Source organism: Vipera berus (assembly GCF_964194415.1).
Source record: "Vipera berus genome assembly, chromosome: 1".
Classification (NCBI taxonomy): Eukaryota; Metazoa; Chordata; class Lepidosauria; order Squamata; family Viperidae; genus Vipera; species Vipera berus.
The window spans coordinates 346,187,579-346,210,743 of record NC_138202.1 but is presented as its reverse complement, the minus strand read 5'-3'; the positions used below and the strand labels follow the sequence as shown (position 1 = coordinate 346,210,743).

The 23,165-nt window shown below is 44.0% G+C and overlaps 1 protein-coding gene across 3 annotated transcripts in view; it reads right to left on the bottom strand.

Annotated features, from left to right (window-relative positions):
- Positions 1-883: 883 nt before the first annotated feature.
- The window catches only part of GTF2IRD1 (GTF2I repeat domain containing 1), a 167,714-nt gene continuing 145,432 nt past the window's right edge, over positions 884-23,165 (bottom strand). For all 3 annotated transcript variants that reach the window (XM_081324876.1, XM_081324877.1, XM_081324878.1), the window contains 5 exons: positions 13,957-14,034; positions 11,864-12,056; positions 9,286-9,323; positions 5,879-6,018; positions 884-1,604 (listed from right to left, as the gene is read on the bottom strand). In XM_081324876.1, coding sequence (XP_081181002.1) covers positions 1,536-1,604; positions 5,879-6,018; positions 9,286-9,323; positions 11,864-12,056; positions 13,957-14,034 — 518 coding nt within the window. In that variant the 3' untranslated portion in view covers positions 884-1,535. The remainder of the gene's footprint in view (positions 1,605-5,878; positions 6,019-9,285; positions 9,324-11,863; positions 12,057-13,956; positions 14,035-23,165) is intronic.

The window sequence follows — 23,165 nt, the reverse complement described above, 5'->3', positions numbered from 1 at the left end:
AAATGAAACAGAATTTACAAATAAGATAAACGGACCGCCTTCATACAACTTGCTCAACTCCATTTTCTGGGTTCCCACAATACGTTCAGCTGTACCTGAATAGGGCTGGGTCGATAGCGAGTTTAAACAAATACAGCCTAACACACTGCAAGGTGTTTCCTAATCACTGCAGAGCTCTGCTAATCCATAATAACAGTAGACACCCCCGAAGGAAAGTAAAAACCCTAGATTGGAAAGTAAAAAATACATTTTGGAAGAAGGCAATGGCAATCTGTTCTGAACTATTGCCAAGAAAACTTAAATGTCCCAGAAGATAAATTCAATAATGTTTGTTGCCTCTAAGCAAGATGGGTGCCATGCAAGTTTAATAAATAAAATAAAATCTTGTTGTCTAACCACACTGAGAGCCAATGACTTGTTGCTATAATGTTGACTACACAGAATTCTATTAATAGATTCAGATTTGCCAAAATCATTTGATATTACCATGGTTAGGGACGGGACAAAGGCCCAGGGACAGTGGCAAGAGTTTAAGATAGAGAACAAGAACAAGGTGAAGGAGAAGAGAGGTTGTTGGTCATGAGGTGAAAGTTTGGCAATTCTAGGATAACACTGAAGGCTACCTGAACTTCTGGCAAGTTGTGAGTTGGGCACATACAGGGTAGATGAATGTTTCTGAACGTTGGCAACTTTCAGATGTGTGGACTTCAACTGCCAAAATTCCCCAGCCAGTCCGTGCATCTGAAAGTTGCCAAAGTTGACAAACTCGGAGCTGAATTAGGGGAGACAGCCCCCCTTGCCTACATAGCTGACCCCCAGTCCCGTTTCCCAATTGGTATCGTTTTTCAGGGATATAAAAACAAGAGAGATTATGCCTCCAATATGCTGGATGCACCTATTTATTATTTTTTAAAAAATCTTTCAAAATCCAAAGAAGACCCTACATTTTCAAGCACACCTCATTGCCTTGCTTCCTTCGTATATGCCAGGGGTAGGCAACCTTGGCTCTTTTATGACTCGTGGACTTCAACTCCCAGAATTCCTGAGCCAGCATGTCTCAGCTTGGAAACCTCTCCCTTTCCCCTCAGCATGGCTGGCTCAGGAATTCTGGGAGTTGAAGTCCACGAGTCAGGTTGCCTACCCCTGGTATATGCCTTTCCCCTAAATAAGGTTCACAGTCACAGTACCTCCTTTATTTGGGATAGATGTACCAGCGAGTTGGTTGGATAAACATTGTTTCTTTGTTCTTAGCAAATAACCAGTTTATATTTTGATCTTAAATTCTTGACTCTATGTGTGTTGAAGTATGCAACTGTGGTGAAGAATAACTTTAAAACGTTTTTTTCAGAGCAAGGCAACACTTCCTTTCTTTTTTTATTCAAAAAGGCCCTGGTGGCAGGAATATAGTGTAAAAATCATTGGAAAAACTAAAAGGCATTGTTACATATTGGAATATACACTTTGTACAAAAAAAATTACACATCACGAGCAGTTCTTTCTTTTTCTTTGAGGTTCATCTGCAGAAGATCGAGGGCTCAATAATTCATAGGTCCTGGGATCTGAACATTGAGACCCCCATAGTCCAACATGTACATCGGCCATTGCTGCAGGGACAAAGGAAGAGGAAAAAGGCATTACAAACTGTCTATTCAGAAGAAGACATTTAAAAACTCCAACACAGAGCAACTGCTGCCCGGAGCAAAGACTCTGCATATAGCTACATTTAGGAGGCCTTTTGTTATTATGAGTTGCTTACGAGTTGGGCTGAAAAATCATTCAGGTTTTTTTTAATCATATGTTATTAAATAAACTTGGCATTTTTTTTAAAAAAATAACCTCCTCCCCAAAATTAATCAGTCGAACTGCCTTATTCTATCCTGTTATGGTCACCCATCTTAGAGATGTGGCCCTGCCTAAGAACATGTTCAAAATAATACAAAAACACTAATATCGATGACACATTAAACACTTGCAATCATTACTGAGAAGAAACCCGCCAACACTCTCAATAATATGATTTTATTTCACAAGCCATTTAACCTCTTAACGCCCAGGCCTTGGAAAACATCCAGGTCTTCAGTGCTTTCCCAAATCTAATCCTGGTGGGATGGTGTTCCAGAGGGCAAGTGCTGTGACACAATTAGATCCCAGGAGATGGCATTATTTAATTGAATGGACCTTGTCTTAGGTTCAGAATGATATACACCGTCTACTTCCCATTAAGCTCTCAGGTGAAGAGGTATAGATGTGATATTATGTTATGTCAGACATGTCAAACTCGTATCGGGACAGTTTTGCCATTGCTGGCAATGGGGTGGGTGCGGCTTCCGGATGATGCGTCCGGCCCACAGGCCGGCAGTTTGACACTGCTGTGTTATGTGATCATTTTAAGGATTTTACATGGCTTCCACAAACTCTCTTGGAGGGTGTGATGGAATGTTGTCCAGTTCCCCCCGGGAGGGAGGGGGTGAATTCCAAAGAAGCAAGAGACATTGCAGTTTTGATAGTTTGTATGAGAGAAAGAGAGTGAAGACAAGGTAAAGGTAAAGGTTCCCCCGCACATTCGTGCTAGTCGTTTCCAACTCTAGGGGCCGGTGCTCATCTCTGTTTCAAAGCCGAAGAGCCAGTGCTTGTCCAAGGACGTCTCCGTGGTCATGTGGCCGGCATGACTAGACGCCAAAGGCGCACGGAACGCTGTTACCTTTCCACCGCAATGGTCCCTATTTTTCTACTTGCATTTTTATGTGCTTTCGAACTGCTAGGTTGGCAGAAGCTGGGACGAGTAACAGGCGCTCACTCTGTTACGTGGCACTCGGGATTCGACCCGCCAAACTGCCAACCATTTGATCGACAAGCTCAGCGTCCTAACCCACTGGGCCACCACGTCCCTTAGAGTGAAGACAGCTCCTCCCTAATAGCTCCCAGAATATATGGTTCATGGTGCAAGTCACCTGATTTAGTTGGAGAATATTTCTATTAGTGAGGAACTATAAAGAAAACTGCTTAGAAGAATTTCAGTGAATCTATCTTGGGTTTTGGAGCCTTATAGGTTTCTCTATTCTTTACATTAGTTTTAAATTGTTATCCTGGGTGATGTTTTTATTTGTCTTAGCCACCAGGGGGCAATATATAATTTGTTTTATTTGGAACTCAACAAATGTAAGTAGGCATTGACCCCACTATATGTCATGGACACCTGTAGACTATGTGCACCTCATCAGTGTCAAATTTGTTCTAAACCCAAATGGGTTTTGCCTTCTGGTCTAAATACCGGAATTCTACTTTTCAGACATTTCTTAATGTACAGGATGTGCATTTAAAGTTTTGATACTGAGCTGCTTTGCAGCATTGTCCACAAGGAAGTGATCAAAAAAGTCAAGATAGCAACTGTATACAAAAAAATGAACAGGGCCTTGGCTACAGTCACGGCTACCATCTTGACTTTTTGTTACCTTCCCCACAAACACCTCTGGTACCTTTGCCTTGTAAGCAAAGCAGAAATGTAAAGTTCTCTTGCCCGCTCTTCTAGCGATGTAGGATTCTTCTCTTTCTTTGGCATCGCTCTCTTTCTTTGCTGCCTCTCACTGGGATGAACCCTATCCTGACCTTTTCACTTGCTGGGAAACACTGCTGCCTTTGCTTGACAGCCAGAAGTGGTGGCATTCTCCAACAAGCAAGGAGGTATAAAAAAAGGAATTGTGGCAGTAAGAGGCAGCATAACCTACTATAGGAATATTCATTTTGTAGAATACCTTCTGCAAGGTCAGCCTTCCTACTGGAGCCATACATCCCCAAAGAAAACATTGGCTGCCAGGCACAGTTCTGCCTTCTCTGGTAGCCAAAGGAGACACGGCCACAGAGGTACAAAGCCCCACGGGTGGATGGGAGGGGCAATCCAAAGAAGGCCAGCTAGAGTCTTCTCTTAGGTTCTTGTCTCATAGGTGTTTTTTCAAAAGGCAACTGGACTTTTTTTTCCCTTGAGGAAGAAGAAGTCGTTTCGCTTCTCATCCAAGAAGCTTCACCCTTTCATCCCCAACCATCCAGTCACAATTGATGGAGCTTCCTCAATGAGACGCAAAACAACTTCTTCTTCGTCAAGGAAAAAAACCCGTCCAGTTGCCTTTTGGAAAAGCACCATCGAGACCTGGATGACTGAGAATCTCTATAGACTCTCAGGTCCTTCCTCGAAGGAAATCTGAATGTTCACATACAAGAACATTTCCACTCGAAAATGCCAGTTTCCTAGTGTGTCTTTTTGATCCGGGTGGTCTCCCAAAACGACCGTCAGGCAGGCCATTGGGTTGGGTTGGGGCAATGAATCTTAAAAGGTTTGCCCTGGTCTACTTTCCCCTATATCGCCATGAGCGTTAAGAATCATCTCCATCAGAATCAGTGCTAAAGCCAGGGGAAACGAGGAAGATTGGGCAGAACTGCTCATTGTGATAGGATATATCTGCACAATGATTCTTCTCACTTAAAAATGCCCAGTTATTGCAACCTGGCATTGGACGGGTGACTCCTGAAGACTCGTCATCTCAGGACTTTCTGTTTGACATGGAAAGAGATATGTGTATGACGCTAAAAATGTCTATGGGGATTCTCAATCATCCAGGTCAGGGTTGTCCCAAAGGTGCTTTTCCCAAAGGCCACTGGACTTTGTTGGCTTCTTTTTCTTTAAAAATGTTTCACTTCTCATCCAAGAAGCTTCAGAATTGAAGAAGCTTCTTGGATGAGAAGCGAAACTTTTTCAAAGGGAAAAAAAAAACCAAGAAAGTCCAGTTGATTTTCGAAAAAGCACCTTCAAAAACTTATTTTTCAAAATTTATACTCGACCTTTCTTTGGGGTACTCCAGGTGGCACGCACAGCAGTATCCTCTCCAATTTTTCATCACAATAAAAATCTTCTCAAGTTGGTCTAAGAAAGCTTGACTGGCCCCAAATAACCAAGAAGGCTTCCACAGCAAAGGGCGAACTTGAAACAGGCCTTCCTAGATCCTAGTCCAACACTTTAATCATTACACCACACTATGTTTGGGGCTAGGAGGATTGTTTTGTGGTCTGTACTCTGCTCCCAGGATAATCTATGCTCCTTTTGGTCCCAGAGTCTTATTTAGGTCCAGTTCAAATTAAAAATGTCCTTGTTCTTGGGTAGAAGGCAGTCCTTTCTTTTTGTCCTTACTGTTGGCTAGGACCTCATGTTGGGTCTCTCAGAATATGGTTCTCAAATTAGCACTCACTTGAAGTCTACATCCACGCCAGCATCTGCTCAAATATCTGAATGTTGGACAAGAAGGGGAGGAAACTAGGTGCTCCTGTTTTAGTTGGATGACCAGCTCTCTTCCCCCTGTGGTAGCAACCTAGGCTTCAACCCTGCATGACTGTCTGGAGGTATAGGGAGACAGTGAGTAGCATTGTAATCTGATCTAGCTGAGGCACACTAGATCCAGTTTTCCATCCTTCCTACCCCCCAGAGTTTGAATGATCACTTGCATAAGCCTGATCCATATTGGCTCAATATGAAAAATTATGGCCGGCTCTTGGAGTTTCTGGGAACGAAGGCTGATAGAGTTGGGGGGCGGAGGGGGGAGGAATTACTTGGCAAACCCAGTTGAAAAGATCAGAGGCTGCTGCCTCTGGTCCTGGTGACCAACCCAGATTGGATCCTCCAGATGAATCTTTGCCTGCAATCTGAAATCATATAGCTTAGACCAGGGGTAGGCAACCTTGGCTCTTTTATGACTCGTGGACTTCAACTCCCAGGATTCCTGAGTCATAAAAGAGCCAAGGTTGCCTACCCCTGGCTTAGACAATATACAGTAATTCAGGCAGAGACTGATGCCTTCCTCCCTCAAAGCCAAGCTGCAGTGATTGTATTTACCACAAGTGAGATCTGATTGGTTGATGAGGTGGACTCTAGATTTGACGAGGAGGAGGATGACGATGATGACGAGGAGGAAGAGACAGAATTCCCTTCTGAGATCCTCTTCCGCTTCCGTTTAGGAACGATGCTGTTGTTCTCTAGTGGCATTCAAAGGAGAACGAGAGTTTTAACTGGGATGATTCTTCTTCTTTGTCTCTAACATCTTCTCCATAAATGTAATGGACAAGCCTCCAGAACATTAACTATGGAGAAGTGGTGTGCTAGAGGAGGAGTTACGAATCCCTCTCCTCTACTTCAAACCATATGTTCCTCATACAACATTTTAGCAGAGACACATTACTTCAATGAGGCTTCCCTAACCAGCTACCGTACCTTCTGGATACATGGGATTGCAGCTTCCAGAATTCATAAGTCATTTGGCTCAGGAACAATAGGAGCTGAACGCTTGGTTGGAGATGGCATATCTGGGATTTTGGCCTCTACCACATAATGACTGCAAATGTCTCAGACATCCCAGCCTCATATGCCAGTTGTCCCCAGGATGATGCTGGACATCATCCACTCCCACAACATTTGCTGTGGGCTCAGGGTAGTTGTAGTCCAATGCTTCTGAAAGCAAGAGGATGGTGAAAGCTGCCAAGTAGGTGCCCTCAGAGGACAGTCTTCCTGGAGCAGGGAATTAAAGACTCCGTGGCTGGTTTGTTTCTTTGTGGCTTACCATATTGCTATGAGCTCAACACAGTTGCCTCAATTATGGATTGTGCAAGCCTAGGAAATGGATTTGGTCAATAACCAAGTTAAGTAGCTTGGTTGAACTGATTTGTTAATGACCTACCACCTTCTCTCTGGCTGAATTCATATAACACACTTAACTTGGTTACTGGCTTGATCTGCTTTTGCAGAATACATTAGACCATGAATTACCTGAGTAGATTGGGCTTCTGCAAAAACGTAACTCACCCCCCCAAAAAACCTAACCAAGGTTGAAGCTAACTAAGCTTAGCAAATACTGCAAACTCAGCCGCTGTCTAACTCAATGTTTCTGCAAACACAGCCAGCAAAGATCCACAAAAGGAAGGACTTGTTTCTCTTGGATACTAGCCTGTAATCTAATCAGACTTATTCCCAAACAGATGGGGTCCACTGGAGTAGTATTTTATCCTGATTTCCAGAAAACGATCCTGTCTAAAGGGCTGTCAAAGTCAGCTTTAAGATAACATTTAAGATTAAAGCAGAGGAAACAGAAAAAAAAGCAGGCATCTGCAGGGAAGGTTTAAAAGAAGTCAGAATTTTAACCATGGCTGCAGAAATGAAGCCCAGCTCCTTTTTTTACACATGTCATCTGCTCACAACTGCCATTTTGGCTTTTCTGACTTCCCTTGAAGATATTCCTGGCAAGAGGCCCTTATCTTGATCCTGGTCAGAACGAGAGTACAGTATTCCCATTTAAACCCAGGATGGTCCTGAACTTCCTTTTTATGGCTCTTATGCCCAAAATCAATAGTATGGTTTCTCACTGTTTTAAGTTGCAGAATGCAGAAAAAACTCTAATCCTAGTGTGACCCAGGTCCCACGGGAATGGGACAATTCACCACATGACAACTCAATGTGGCCAATTTGCCACAGGACTCGCCATGGGACAACATGCCATGGCCAATTCGACAACGGGACTCAACACGGGACAACTCAACGCGGCCACAGGAAGGCCACTGTAGAGCAGAAGTGGAGCTGCAAACTCCAGCAAGCTCGACGATGGCTGCAGCAGTGCTGGGGGAAGAGAGAAGCGCCTGTCCAGGGCAGCCAATATGGGGGAAGCACACCTGTCCTTTGTTGTGGCAGCATCATCCTGGCTTGCGCTCCCTTCTCTACTGGGAGAAGCTGGAGGTTGAAAATGATGCTCAGTGGGGAAGGAGAGTCCCCATGGCTGTGCAACGCCAAGGCTGCTCCGTAGCTGTCTTCCCCTCCGGCCTCGCTTGTGCCAGATGAACTACCCCCGTCCCGTGGCTGAGTCAAGTTCCACTTTGAGTTGTCCTGCAGGAAGTTGGCATGTCGAGTTTTTCCCACGATGAGTTGGCCATGGTGGGTTGACTGCAGCAATGTGGCCATGGCAAGTTGTCCTAGATCCCCTTTTGGAGTCACTGCCCTTCAGATAGATCCTTTGGGTTAAGTGTAACCTGTCCCTTTGCAAAGGTTGCCTGATTCTCTTTTAATCGGCCAGAATTATTTTCTGCTAAAGGTAAAGGTAAAGGTTCCCCCGCACACGCGTGCTAGTCGTTTCCGACTCTAGGGGCCGGTGCTCATCTCCGTTTCAAAGCCGAAGAGCCAGCGCTTGTCCGAGGACCTCTCCGTGGTCATGTGGCCGGCATGAACTAAACGCCAAAGGCGCACAGAAACACTGTTACCTTCCCACCGTAGTGGTCCCTATTTTTCTACTTGCATTTTTACGTGTTTTCGAACTGCTAGGTTGGCAGAAGCTGGGACGAGTAACAGGCGCTCACTCTGTTACGCGGCACTCAGGATTCAACCCGCCAAACTGCCGACCTTCTGATCGACAAGCTCAGCGTCCTAACCCACTGAGCCACCGCGTCCCACTATTTTCTGCTAGACATGTCCATATACAAATCAGGGTCTACTGTACTTGTATTCAATTTTCTCTAGACCAAAACAGACTTCATCCTGTAAGTTTTCCAATCCTCCCCGTCGTGGCTAAAGTAGCTTTAGGAATGGGAGCAATTATGAGCAAAAATGCAGCTCAAGGGGAAAGTTAAACATTCATTCTTGTCTTACCCTCCCCCCACGCACTCTGAGGCTTTCCTTCAAAATTAAGCAGCCAATTTATGAAGAGTCATTCAGACTGCAGGGTTGTCTGCCTCAGACATTAATCAGACATTAATGCAGAACAACTGTATATCAGTCCACGAGTATAGCAAAAATGTTATAAACAAAATATATGCCCATTATAAATCGATTAAATCTCATGGGAGTTCATATGATTAGAACACAAAGATCATTCAAGATGTGGCTTATCTTTCCATCTTTTTTTCTTTTCTTTTTCTTAAAAAAATCAAGAGTCAGTGGGCATCATGTCATGGTATTATGGGTGCCTTATGAACATGCAAGACTTACATCATTCGCCCTTACTTTAAGCAGATATTATTTTTAGAGATACAGCAGAAATGAAATCAGTTATTTTCATTCCCTTTGCCCTGTCCAGGATATGGGAGCTGCTTTCTTCTATGAGTAACCCAAATCTTTAAATATCTCATTGGAAGCTTCCTGAAATGTGGACCAATCCTACATAATTTGAAAAGAATCATAAGGTTCCTTTTACATGATTATGAAGAAGAACCCAAAACATTTTTTTTTAAAAAAAAAGTCTCCTGTTTGCCTATTTTTCACCTTACCTGGTGGTTTGGCCTCAGGACCTACATCTGCAAATGGCCTAAATGGAAAAAGAAGGGTACGAATGAGATGGCATTTAGAAATTAAGGTTGATGACAATGCTTAAAAATATCTCCACCTGCTACCAGCTAATACTGATACTCCAGATGAATCGATCAATCAGAATAGAGCCGGAAGGGGCCTTGGAGGTCTTCTAGTCCCACCCCCTGCTCAAGCAGAGTGCCTGGAGTTTTGGAAGTTTGTATGAAACATTCTTCTAAATCAGGGTTATGAAACCAGAAAGCTAATGATTATTAGCTCTGGGCTTAATTTTCATTCAGTTCCGGCACTGATTTCAAAAGCTTTTGCAAGACAGTAGCTGAAATCTGTTCTCATCCTCTGTGCCAGCTGGTTAGGGCAAAAAAAGAGGAAGAGAGAAAAAAGGATACCACAAAGAAAAGGAGTTTTGTCACCTACAGGTAAGTTCTCAACTTATGACTGTTTGTTTAGCAACCATCCAAAAATTATGACAGTGCTGAAAAATGTGATTTAAGACCAGCCCTCACATTTTTGACTGCCACAGCCTCTCTGCTATGATCACAATTTGGGTGTTGGGCAACCAGCACGAATTTATGACAGATGTGTGTCATTGCCATTTACAATCTTCCCAGGGAGCTCCTGACAAGCAAAGTCAATGAGGGAAGTTGGATTCAGTTAACGATTGTACAATCCACTTAACGACCGTAGCAAGAAGGTCATAAAATCGGGCACAACTCACTTAATATCTGTATAACTTAGTGACAAAAGCTATGTCTCCAGTCCCAATCGGGTTATAAACTGAGAACTCTCTGTATTCTGACTCAGGTTCTGTCATTGATAACTTATCCCCATCTACCATGTGCGCCCCCCCCAATATACATCTCTTGTCCAAAAAAGTTGGCTAAACATCGACTATTAAAAAGCTTCAAAGCTTCTAAAAATGCCATGCATTTGAGATTAAGTTAGGTTAGCAAAATATAATTAGTATATTGTACCCCAAACAAATAAATTATATTACAGCTTCTATTTGTTAGTCAAATCTAGTACAGGTGGTCCTTGACCTATGACCACAACTGAGCTTCAAAGTTCCATTGCTGAACAAGACAGTTGTTAAGTGAGTTTTGCCTCATTTTACAACTTTTCTTGCCACAGTTGTTAAGTGAACCACTGCAGTTGTTAAATCAGTAACACGATTGTTAAGGGAATCTGGCTTCCCCATTAACTTTCCTTATCACGGACAGTGGATTAATATTTATATGTTACTTACTGTATATGTAAGGGTGTAGGTGTGTGTGTGTGTGTGTATAGTATATAGTATGTTTAAATGTGTGTTATGTATGTGTACACTTTGAGAGCAGGCAACTAAATTTCATTTTTAATGTGTGTCATTGTGCCCACAGTAAAAAATGACAATAAAGCTTATCTATCTATCATCTATCTATCTATCTATCTATCTATCTATCTATCTATCTATCTATCTATCTATCTATCTATCGGTTACAAAAGGTGATTACGTGACTCCAGGACACTGTAACCATCATAAATATGAGGCAGTTAACAGGCATCCGAATTTTGATCACGTGACCATGGGGAATGCTCCAATGGTCGTTAAGTGTGAAAAATGGTCATAAGTCACTTTTCTCGGTGCCATTGTAACTTTGCATGGTCATTAAATGAATGAATGTAAGTCAATGTATGTTGTGCAAATCCAGTCATTAAGTAGCCAGCAAGAGCAGACTGACAGTAGAATCAGTGACCTGCAGAGGAGACGGGTTCAAGCCCTGACTAGACAAAGATACGTCAAGAAGGCTTTAGTTTGGGCTGTTGCATTGAACAGAAGGTTAGTCATTGAATGTGGGGATGGGGGGGAGTGGAGATGGTTCCTTTCAACTTGAGGATTCTGTATGTGAAACACTATTTGGGTAGCTTAGCCTTGGATATGCCTAGCATTAGTAATATGCTGATGGTTCCAGAGTCAGATCACAATATTGAAACTGAAGAGAGCCTTGGGGAGCAGGTGATGGAAGGAGACCTCAGCTCAGCCTTTGCAGATCAAACCGTCAAGCACAGTTGCTCTGTATTATGCTTTTTTAACCTAGACCAGGGGTAGGCAATCTTGGCTCTTTTATGACTCGCGGACTTCAACTCCCAGAATTCTTCAGCCAGCCAAGCTAGCTCAGGAATTCTGGGAGTTGAAGTCCACGAGTCATAAAAGAGTCAAGGTTGCCTACCCCTGACCTAGACAGATAAATGGTCTGCTGGTACAGAGACAGATTTAAATATTAAATGTCTTACTTTTGCTAAGGTAACCTTTGGCAAATATTTTGGCACAGCAATCTCACAATTCTCTTTGGTGGGATTCCAGGAACCGCTGTCCTGGAAGTTTCTGGTATTTGGGGGTGGGTGGGTGGGTGGGGTTGTTGATTCAGTGAATTGTGTAGTTATATTTTAATGCCAGTAGAGGGCACTGTGACTTTACAGATCAATTAAACCAGCATAGTAATATAATTGCAATAAGTAAATTCTATAAAATTAAAAGGAAGGTTGGGAATGGAATCCTACTGGAGCTGGCTAGTAATTGCCATCCGGATCCGGTCACGTGCTTTCAGAATCTTCTCTAGCCGATGGATATCGTAAGTATTGGGATTCCGAAATGGGATATCATCCGGCAAACCAGTCACTTCGATAGCATCAGGTGTGTCCCTGATCAGTTTGTAGGGTACCAGAACAGGCCGGTTCAGGCCTAAAGCTTCCCCTGAAACAAAAAGAAAGAATTTCACAATCACAAAACAGAAGAAAGCCCACCTTGCCTCTCAATCTTATTCGTAGCTTCCACAATGTAAAATGAGACACAGGTTGTAGTCCTTGACTTACAACCACAACTGGGCCCAAAATCTCTGTTGCTAAGCAGCGCAGCTGTTCAGCGATTCGCAGCCCACTTGGTGGCCTTTTTGCTACAGTTAAACGAATCACTGTGGTTGTGAAGTGAATTGTGCAGTCGGTTAATCTGTCTTCCCCCCCCCCCCCGCCCTTTGACTTTGCTTGTCGGAAGCTGCTTGGAAGGATTACAGAGGGTGATCACATGACCCCGTGACAGCACAACTGTCATAGTTACTTTACTTTACTTTTACTTTACTTTTATTAAATTTGTATACCGCCCTTCTCCCGAAGGACTCAGGGCGGTTAAGAGGGCATATATAAATAACAATACAAAAATTAAAAAGGAATTAAACAAGTGCCCAATTAAAAATTACAATAGCAATAAAAGACCCATTAAAAAACCCTAACGTTCCCCATCAGGCCAGACCAGATAATTCAAATAAGTGGGTCTTCAGACCGCGCCGGAAGGATCGAAGGTCCGATGCTGTCCGGAGCTCAACCGGCAGTTGGTTCCATAATGCCGGAGCGCCCACAGAGAAGGCCCTCCCCCTGGGGGCCACCAGTCGACATTCCCTGACCGGAGGCACCCTGAGGAGGCCCTCTCTGTGGGAACGCACAGGGCGGAGGGGAGTTGACGCCGGCCGCAGGTGCTGCCGTAGGTAATCCGGACCCATGCCATGTAAGGACTTAAAGATCATAACCAAAACCTTGAACCTTGAACCAAGCACCTCACCACAAGGATGCTGCCGTGGTCGTTAAGTGTGAAAACTGATCCTCTTCCTTTTTTCCAGTGCTGTTGTAACTTCAAACGGTCACTAAACAAATGGTTTGTACGCTGAACCCTAAACTAACTGAATAGGCTGAGTGTGGACAACATGATAAGTCACAGATAACTGACTTATCAAGGTCAGAACTATTAAAGCTAAATTAGTGGTGCCAAAGCATCCACTAGATCTCTAACTGAGCTGATTAAGCACATTGTGAGATGAATGCAGGATCTGAGAAGTGTTTGTTTTTTTTCTTCAAATAAAGCAGGTCACAGCATTTGAACAAGAACTGTGCTGGGAGGATGGAAGGCTTAAATCTGGCTTCTCCCCGGGAAGTCTTTATATAAGGTGACAAACCACTGAAAATGCTGTTCTTTACAGGTAATTCTTGCTTACTGCCCTCCTTGTTTGAAGCTTGAAGCTACAAATGGTTGGGGGGAAAAAACAAAAAACAAACTTTGCAACCAATTCTCACATTTACAGCCATTGCAGTATTGCACCGTTATGCAATCACACCAGCTTTACAACCAACTTCCAACCAGCAGAATTAATGGAGAAAGCGGAAGTGAAATTGCAAGTTGTGGCCACAGGACGTGTCACTTAACAACCATGATGATTTGCTTTATAAAGGAAGTGGAAGCGATGTGATGAGTCCAGTGTGCTCTTGTGGGTTTTTTTGTTTTTGTTTTGCTTAGCAGCTGTAGCATTTAGCGACACCGTTGCCGTTCCCAATTATGGTTGGTATATGATTTGCACCCTGACTTTCGATCACAGAGTTCAAGGTAGTGCTATCAGCAGCTTTTGCATTAAGTCTCAGAAGAGCCCTGTGGAAGAGGTGAAGCGACCAGCCACCCCATGATTAGGGGTCAAGGAACCAGAAATTCAGACGGAGAGATCTGCTTCTTTGCCTTTGAATCATGGATCCAGAACTTCCAGCTGTGCTTTCACCATTTGCCCCCCAAGCCGACAAGACCATCAAGCCCTGTACTGAAAATAGAGCAAACCCACCATATTTTTCATTGAACAGTTCTTTCACTTGCTCTCGGAGAATCACCTTCTCGCCCAACCGGTTTGCATCATCCTCATCTGCCGAGGAAGAAAAGGCCAGGTGTTTAGTAATTCTTTCTCATGAGTATTCCAAGAGAACCAGAAAAGCGTGGCAGAGAAGATGTTGGACCAAGAATGGCGGGTCCAAGCCTACCCTCACTCATTGGAAACTACCGATCTCACGGGTCGGGAACCCATGGCTCTGGAGCCGCATGCGGCTCTTTCAGCCTTCTCGTGCGTCTCCCAGTCCTCCTCTGCCGTTTGCAGAGAGATAGAGAGAGGTACTTGCGCTTCCCTTCTCTCTCTCTCTCTCTCTCTCTCCTCTCTCTCTCTCTCTCTGTGTGTGTGTGTGTGTGTGTGTGAGAGAGAGAGACAGTGTGTGTGTGTGTGTGTGTGTGTGTGTGTGAGTAAAAAAGAGAGTGGCCTCACGCTGATCTCCAAGAAGCTGACAAGCTTATTGGGTGGGCCTTCTGCCTTTGCTGCGTCTCCACAGGAAGCAGGAAGCAGCAAAAAGCAGGGCAGGAGAGCCAGCCCAATAAGAATGTGTGTCAGCTTGTCCGAGAACAGTGTGAAGCCAGCTTGCTAGGTAAGCAGAAGATCGGAGAGAGGGAGAGGGGGGGGAGAGAGAGAGAACTCATGCACAGCAGCCTCTATTTCTTTTTAATTAAACTCTTCAATCAAGCTTCCCCCCTTGCATGTGTGCACGTGCACACGCAGGTTTTGCGGCTCCCCGTGTTTTTCCCCCTCTGGGAAATGGGTCCAAGTGGCTCTTTGAGTGTTTAAGGTTGCCGACCCCTGACCTATCCTATAGGTTTCTGGCGGTGAAAAATTGAAGGAAAATGCATTGCCATTTTGTGCTCTAAGTGTCTTCAGTGGTTGAGACTATTATACAGAGCAGGTACTACAGGAGGATTTGGGGGTGTTCCTGTGTTTCAGGTGCTCAAATATGAATTGAAACATAACTCTATGAACACACGCTACAATTTGCGGGTGTTTCCTGTCTCAAACAGCAAGAAAACCTGCCTCTGATTTTCAGCAAGTCTGCTTTTGAAGGTACTGCTGGAACTGTAGGTAGCCTTGGGTCTTGGATTGCCACAGATGGACTAGAACAGGGGTGTCAAACTCAGTTTCATTGAGGGCCGCATCAGCATTGCGGTTACCGTCAGGGGGCCGGGTGGGTATGGCCAGGATGGGCGTGGCCTACTGGGTGGGCGTGGCTAGAGTGTATGGCCTACTGGGTGGACGTGGCCAGCTCTACATCATTCGCATCAAGGGTGCCTATGGGGGCCTGGGCAGGAGTGGGACAGATCTGAGGGTCTCTGGCAGGAGGAGGGTCTCTGGGCCAGGGCCAAGGCAGTGGGGGCCGTTCCCTCACTGTTTCCAGGATGGCTTCGTGGGCCACATGAACCCACTTTGCGGGCCAGATCCGGCCCCCGGGCCTTGTGTTTGACATGTCTGGACTAGAAGATCCTTCTCCAACCTGTATCCTGAGTCTTTAGGATTCAGAACTCTTAGGCAGCATGGGAGATACCGAGTAGCCCCCTATGGAGGGCACCACAGGAGTGTCTGGTCAATGAATACGCAATCAACAAAACCATCTTCCTGACATTTAAGCCAGGAGTCCGCCGACTATAGGGGGAGGTCATCCCAAAGATGCTTTTGAAAGTCCAGTTGCCTTGTGAGAAAATATCTTTGGGATAACTATGACCTGCATGACTGAGAATCTCCATAGACATATAGGGGGAGGTGCTCATCTCCGTTTCAAGGACACTGAGCCAGCGGTCTCCGAGGACATTTCCACAGTTATGGAAGCACTGTTACCTTCCCGCCAAAGTGGTACCTGTTTATCTACTTGCATTTGCATGCTTTCAGACTGCTAGTTTGCTAGCAGCTGGGGCAAGGATGGGAGCTCACTCCATTGAGTGGCGCTTGGGTCTCGAACCTGAACTGCCGACATTCCAGCCAAAAAAATCCAGCGTCTTAATGGGTCACTGTGCCACCCCCTTTAGGCCAGAAGGATGTAATTTAAGCTCCAGAGAAGTTTCAAAAGCTTTGGATGCAGCATGCGGACTTCCCATCCAGACACCAGGTTGTTATTTAATGGAATAGAAAAGGGAAATCATTCCAGACATAGCTAGAGAATGGTCGTAAGAGTCCTGTTGCACTAAGGGCCAACATACTCCTGGCAAAGATCAAGCATTCTACACCACCTGTCTTGATAGAAGAGAATAATTGTAGCTCTGGGTTGTAGCTTTGGTCTCTCTGAGCTTGGTTGTTTTCTTGCAGGCCTTTCATTACCCATCTAGGTAACATCAATGCTGCCTACTAGCACTGATAATGTTATCTAGTTTGGTAATAAAATGTCTACAAGAAAACCACCACTCAGAGATCACAAGGGACTCTGCACCATCCCCCCCCCCTCTCTCTCTCTCTCTCTCACACACACACACACACATACACACATATACACACAGACACACTGCCCCCTTAAAGCAAAGATATCCAGTTCCTCCTATAACCAGCTCTTAGGTCAGGCACATTAGGTCAGGCACATTAACATCCTTATCTTTGGGTGATGAATTTATTCTCAAAAAATCCTAGAATTGGAGGGAACGGTAAAAGCAAGAAGGTTCAGGGCCCATTTGGGGCACCAGTTTTAGTACTTCCCCCTTGAATATTTTTTCCCTTACCCTGCAAGAAAGTATGGTGAGGCTAGGGGAACAAAAAAGTGAAGGTAGCCAGGATAAAATCTAAGCTGTATTTACTTTTTCCATTTAAACTTATTTAAACGGGATTCTTATTCACTTCTAATGAAACATCAACTTAATTAAGAATAATTAATACGATTACTCCCAGGGTATTTAATACATTTCCTCTTCTGCTTTACTAAAAATTAAAATTCAGTGGCAAGTTTCAATTTCTGGGGATTACATTACAGAATCCCTTACAGAAGGACTCCATTGTCTGATCCTGACTCCATTGTCTAACCCAGGGGTAGGCAATCTTGGCTCTTTTATGACTCGTGGATTTCAACTCCCAGAATTCCTGAGCCAGCATGGCTGGCTCAGGAATTCTGGGAGTTGAAGTCCACGAGTCATAAAAGAGCCAAGGTTGCCAACCACTCTAACCAAATCCCTACTCAAAAACAAGAACCCACCACCAATTAGATCACTGGCTGTATTGCTGCAGAGCTCAAAACACATGCAACTTCAGATATTCCTCTGTAAAGGTAAAGGTAAAGGTTCCCCCGCACATGCGTGCTAGTCGTTTTCAACTCTAGGGGCCGGTGCTCATCTCTGTTTCAAAGCCGAAGAGCCAGCGCTTCTCCGAGGACGTCTCCGTGGTCATGTGGCCGGCATGACTAGACGCCAAAGGCGCACGGAACGCTGTTACCTTCCCACCGTAGTGGTCCATATTTTTCTACTTGCATTTTTACGTGCTTTCGAACTGCTAGGTTGGCAGAAGCTGGGACGAGTAACAGGCGCTCACTCTGCTACGCGGCACTCGGGATTCGACCCGCCGAAGTGCCGACCTTCTGATCGACAAGCTCAGCGTCCTAACCCACTGAGCCACCGCATCCCTGCTATTCCTCTGTACCCCGTGTGAAATCTGCTACAGGTACTCCTCAACTTACAACCATTTAGTGACCATTCAAAATTCCAATGGCACTGAAAAAAGTGACCCATGACTGTTTTTCACATAACCATTGTAGCATCCCTTGGTCAGGTGAGCAAAATTAGGATGTTTAGCAACTGGTATGCATTTATGATGGCTGCAGTGTCCCGGGATCATGTGGTCACCTTTTGTGACCTTCTGTCAAACAAAGTCAATGGGGAAGCCAGATTCACTTTACAACCATACTACTAACTTAACCACTGCAGTGATTCACTTAACCACCGTGGCAAGAAAGGTCGTAAAATGGAGGGAAATTCGCTTAACAACTCTCTTGCTTAGTGATGGAAATTTGGGACTCAATTGTAGTCATAAGTAGAGGACTCCCTGTATACCTTAAGGTCCTAAGATCTAGTCTTGTGACTCAGGCAGCAGAGAAAAAGTGTTTGTTCTCACATTCATTTCTCTCTAGTGTGCTACCCTAGAAGGAAGGGAATTGATAAGGGCTCAAATGTATACTGTGAACAGCACAAGTTATCTCCTGGTCCCCCAGCAATGATGGCAAATATTTAGTTAACATTAACTGGAAAAGCTCTGCTGTATCCTATTGAATCAGTGGCCAATGAGCCATACTACAAGCAGTTTAAAAAATGCTTCTATTTTTTTATGGATCTTTTTATTCAAGGAAAGTCGATGTGAGATTTAACACTCCTTTTACCCGGTTCTATCATGACCTTACAAACTAAATCTTTAAACTCTCCCTCATTTTATTCTTTGCAACAACTGAGATAGTGACCAGCCCAAAATTACCAAGAAAGCTCCTTGGTCAAGCAAGGATTTGAATCCAGATTTTCCTGGTCTTAGTCTAATACTTTAACTACTGTAATGACATTCTCTCTTGAGGTTCAAGTATAAGATTTTTTTTCCAACACAGCTTGAAAACGCCAGCGATTAAAACCTGTTTTAGGAGCAATTCTAAAATTAAGAGGGGTGCCAATAGTCAGGCAAAGCTTTTGAAAGCATAAAAATATGCATCTGTTTGGCATGGAGTAATGCAAGCTATCTTAAGGAAATAGGTTAAAGAATAACTGAACATTTTAGTTCTTAAAATGTGGCTGTTTTAGAGAGGGTGACAATGCATAATAAAAGTATTTTTTTATTACGGTCACAGACCAGCATTACAAATAATGAGCATTAAAAAAATAATGATGGTCATAGCAAACACTCTTTTCCAACAACCCAAGAGACGGCTCTACACATGGACATCACCAGACGGTCAACACAGAAATCAGATTGACTATATGCTCTGCAACCAAAGATGGAGAAGCTCTATACAGTCAGTAAAAACAAGACCAGGAGCTGACTGTGGCTCAGACCATGAGCTTCTCGTTGCAAAGTTTAGGCTTAAACTGAAGAAAGTAGGGAAAAGCACCAGGCCAATCAGGTATGAATTAAATCATATCCCCATTGAATATACAGTAGAGGTGACAAATAGATTTAAGGAATTAGATCTGATAGACAGGATGCCTGAAGAACTATGGACAGAGGTTCGCAACATTGTACAAGAGGTAGCAACCAAAACCATCCCAAAGAAAAAGAAATGCAAGAAAGCAAAATGGCTGTCTGAGGAAGCTTTGCAAATAGCTGAGGAAAGGAGGGAAGCAAAAGGCAAGAGAGAAAAAGAAAGATACGCCCAACTGAATGCAGAATTCCAGAGAATAGCTAGAAGAGATAAGAATGCCTTCTTAAATGAACAGTGCAAAGAAATAGAAGAAAACAATAGAATAGGGAGGACCAGAGATCTTTTCAAGAAAATTGGGGAGATGAAGGGAACGTTCAATGCAAAAATGGGCATGATAAAGGACCAAAATGGCAGGGACCTAACAGAGGCAGAAGAGATTAAGAAGAGATGGCAAAATTACACAGAAGAACTATACAAGAATGAGCTTAATGTCCCTGATAATCACAATGAGGTCACTGACCTCGAGCCAGACATCCTAGAATGTGAAGTGAAGTGGGCCTTAGAAAAGCTGAGCAACAACAAAGCTAGTGGAGGTGACAGTATTCCAGCTGAGCTATTCAAAATCTTAAAAGACGATGCAGTAAAAGTGCTACACTCAATTTGCCAGCAAATTTGGAAAACTCAACAGTGGCCACAGGATTGGAAAAGATCAGTTTACATTCCAATTCCAAAGAAAGGCAGTGCCAAAGAATGTTCAAACTATCGCACCATTGCACTCATTTCTCATGCTAGTAAAGTTATGCTTAAAATCCTACAAGCTAGACTCCAGCAGTATGTGGATAGAGAACTACCAGAAGTACAGGCAGGATTTCGAAGAGGCAGAGGAACTAGAGATCAAATAGCCAACATACGCTGGATCATGGAGAAAGCTAGAGAGTTCCAGAAAAACATCTACTTCTGCTTCATTGACTATGCTAAAGCCTTTGATTGTGTGGATCATAACAAACTGTGGCAAGTTCTTAAAGAGATGGGAGTACCAGAACATCTTATTTGTCTCTTGAGAAACCTATATGCGGGCCAAGAAGCAACAGTGAGAACTGGACACGGAACCACTGATTGGTTCAAAATTGGGAAAGGAGTCCGGCAAGGCTGTATACTGTCGCCTTGCCTATTTAACTTATATGCAGAGCACATCATGAGAAAGGCAGGGCTAGATGAATCAAAAGTTGGAATTAAGATTGCTGGAAGAAATATCAACAACCTAAGATATGCAGATGATACCACTCTAATGGCAGAAAGTGAAGAGGAACTGAAGAGTCTCTTGTTGCGAGTGAAGAAGGAGAGTGCAAAAGTTGGGTTGAAACTAAACATTAAGAAAACCAAGATCATGGCATCCGGCCCTCTCAATTCCTGGCAAATAGATGGGGAAGAAATGGAGGTAGTGACAGATTTTATTTTCCTGGGCTCCAAGATCACTGCAGATGGGGACTGTAGTCAAGAAATTAAAAGACGCTTGCTCCTCGGGAGGAAAGCCATGGCAAATCTAGACAGCACACTAAAAAGCAGAGACATCACCCTGTCAACAAAAGTGCGTATAGTCAAGGCTATGGTCTTCCCAGTTGCAATGTATGGCAGTGAAAGTTGGACCATAAGAAAGGCTGAGCGCAAAAGAATTGAGGCCTTTGAACTCTGGTGCTGGAGAAGACTCCTGCGAGTCCCTTGGACTGCAAGGCGATCAAACCGGTCAGTCCTAGAGGAGATCAACCCTGACTGCTCTTTAGAAGGCCAGATCCTGAAGCTAAAACTCAAATACTTTGGCCACCTAATGAGGAGGAAGGACTCACTGGAGAAGAGCCTAATGCTGGGAAAGATTGAGGGCAATAGAAGAAGGGGACGACAGAGAATGAGGTGGCTGGATGGAGTCACTGAAGCAGTAGGCGTGAGCTTAAATGGACTCCAGAAGATGGTAGAGGACAGGAAAGCCTGGAGGAACATTGTCCATAGGGTCGCGATGGGTCGGACACGACTTCGCAACTAACAACAACAAAAAAAAAATAATAGTAATAGGGTAAAAAGACAAGATAAGTATTACACATTGTGGTGAATTATCAATGGGCAATCAAAGTCTGCCTAATTTTGCAGGCAATATAGCATTTACCTATATTCAAAAAGATTACATTGTACTGATATGATAATAGCAGTTGTATGTAAAAAAAAATTGATGTTCCCCAGTTATTTTATCAAGTGAGGTGTTAACAAGTGGTCTGTGAGCCCTATGGAAGATATAGTATAGTAAGATGTGAGCAGATGGCAATGCAGATGGAGTACAAGGACAACCTAATGTTGCTTTGGGACCATGATGGGACAAGAATGGGATTCAACTTGATTTAGAAATGGGATTCTATCTATGGCAAGAAAGCGTTCCTGCACTGTACTGGATAGTCTATAGGGGGAAGATCGGTTGATTTAATGAAGAAGAGCCTCAAATCAGAATGGCACAAGAATAAAAACTAACGTGGATGGGGAAACAATCAGACTGGATTTGAACAGAGGGTCCAAATGTCAAGATGGCCATCATCATGACCACGTGAATGAAACCCCGGCTCCATTTAAAGTGGTGGGATTTTGCTCACGTGATTATGGCGTCATCTTGACTCTTTGGACTCTTCCCCTTGTGGACACATTTGGATCAGTGGCGTTTAAAACAAACCATCAAAACTTTTATTTCTCTCTTAACCCAATAGTTCTTCCATCAAGATCCTCATACCTTACCTATTCACTAAGCCCTATCGTCTACGAATGGAATTAATAATGTTCTCAAGAGCGATGGGTGTTTAGAGAAATGCTAATGGAAAGAACGACAGTCTCATTAAGGCATTTGTGAGGCTCTCCCCAATTGCTTTTAAGTGACCAATTAATAAATAGGTAAAATTAGAAATACTGATTGGATTCATCACAACATTCTCTTGTTTGGAATCGCAAATTAAAGCTTTTGAGAATTTCAGAAGATGACCTTCTTTCTGGTCCTTTCTGGACTGCTTCTCCCAGCGCTGTTCCATGGAACTCACATTAAAGCTAACATAAGAGATCTTATCTGTCTGGTTTCCAGGGGCTGGACAAGTTGCAGGGATGGTTTTGGGAAAAGAAGTGTGAACCAATCGAACATAACTCAACAACTTCTTTTCTTCAGTCAGCCCTACTCAATTCATGCTCATTTTGGCAGAGTGTAGGTGGTAGCAGACAAAAGCAATGCAGAATAAAAATGTAAAACTAGGCATGTTACTGAATTTCATACACTCAGGCCAGTTACGAACCATGAACCATCAATTCATTCTAGCCAAAAATTCGAAAATACTCTGGGTACATAAATATTACATATGGATTCTTGCAAGGATATGGTTTCTAAAGTTCATCACAATAGACCTTCACGTACAATGGGATGTAGAACATAAGAGTAACAGGGGTGGAAAGGATCTTGGAGGTCTTCTAAAGCAGGGGTGTCAAACTCAATTTCATTGAGGGCCGCATCAGCATTGTGGTTGCCCTCAAGGGGCCGGGTGGGTGTGGCCTGGGTGGGCGTGGCCTACTGGGTGGGCATGGCTAGAGTGGGTATGGCCTGCTGGGTGGGCGTGGCCAGCTCTACATCGTTCGCATCAAGGGTGCCTATGGGGGCCTGGGCAGGAGTGGGACAGATCTGAGGGTCTCTGGCAGAAGGAGGGTTTCTGAGCCAGGGCCAAGGCAGCGGGGGCTGTTCCCTCACTGTTTCCAGGATGGCTTCGCAGGCCACATGAAACCACTTCACGGGCTGGATCTGGCCCCTGGGCCTTGTGTTTGACATGTCTGTTCTAAAGGAACCCCTTTTGTCAATCAGGAGACTATACCAGGGGTAGGCAACCTTGGCTCTTTTATGACTCGTGGAGTTCAACTCCCAGAATTCCTGAGCCAGCATGCTGGCTCAGGAATTCTGGGAGTTGAAGTCCACGAGTCATAAAAGAGTCAAGGTTGCCTACCCCTGCTCTGTACCATTTCAGACAAATGGTTGTCCAATCTCTTCTTGAAAACCTCCAGTGCAGGAGTACCACAACTTCTGCAGGCA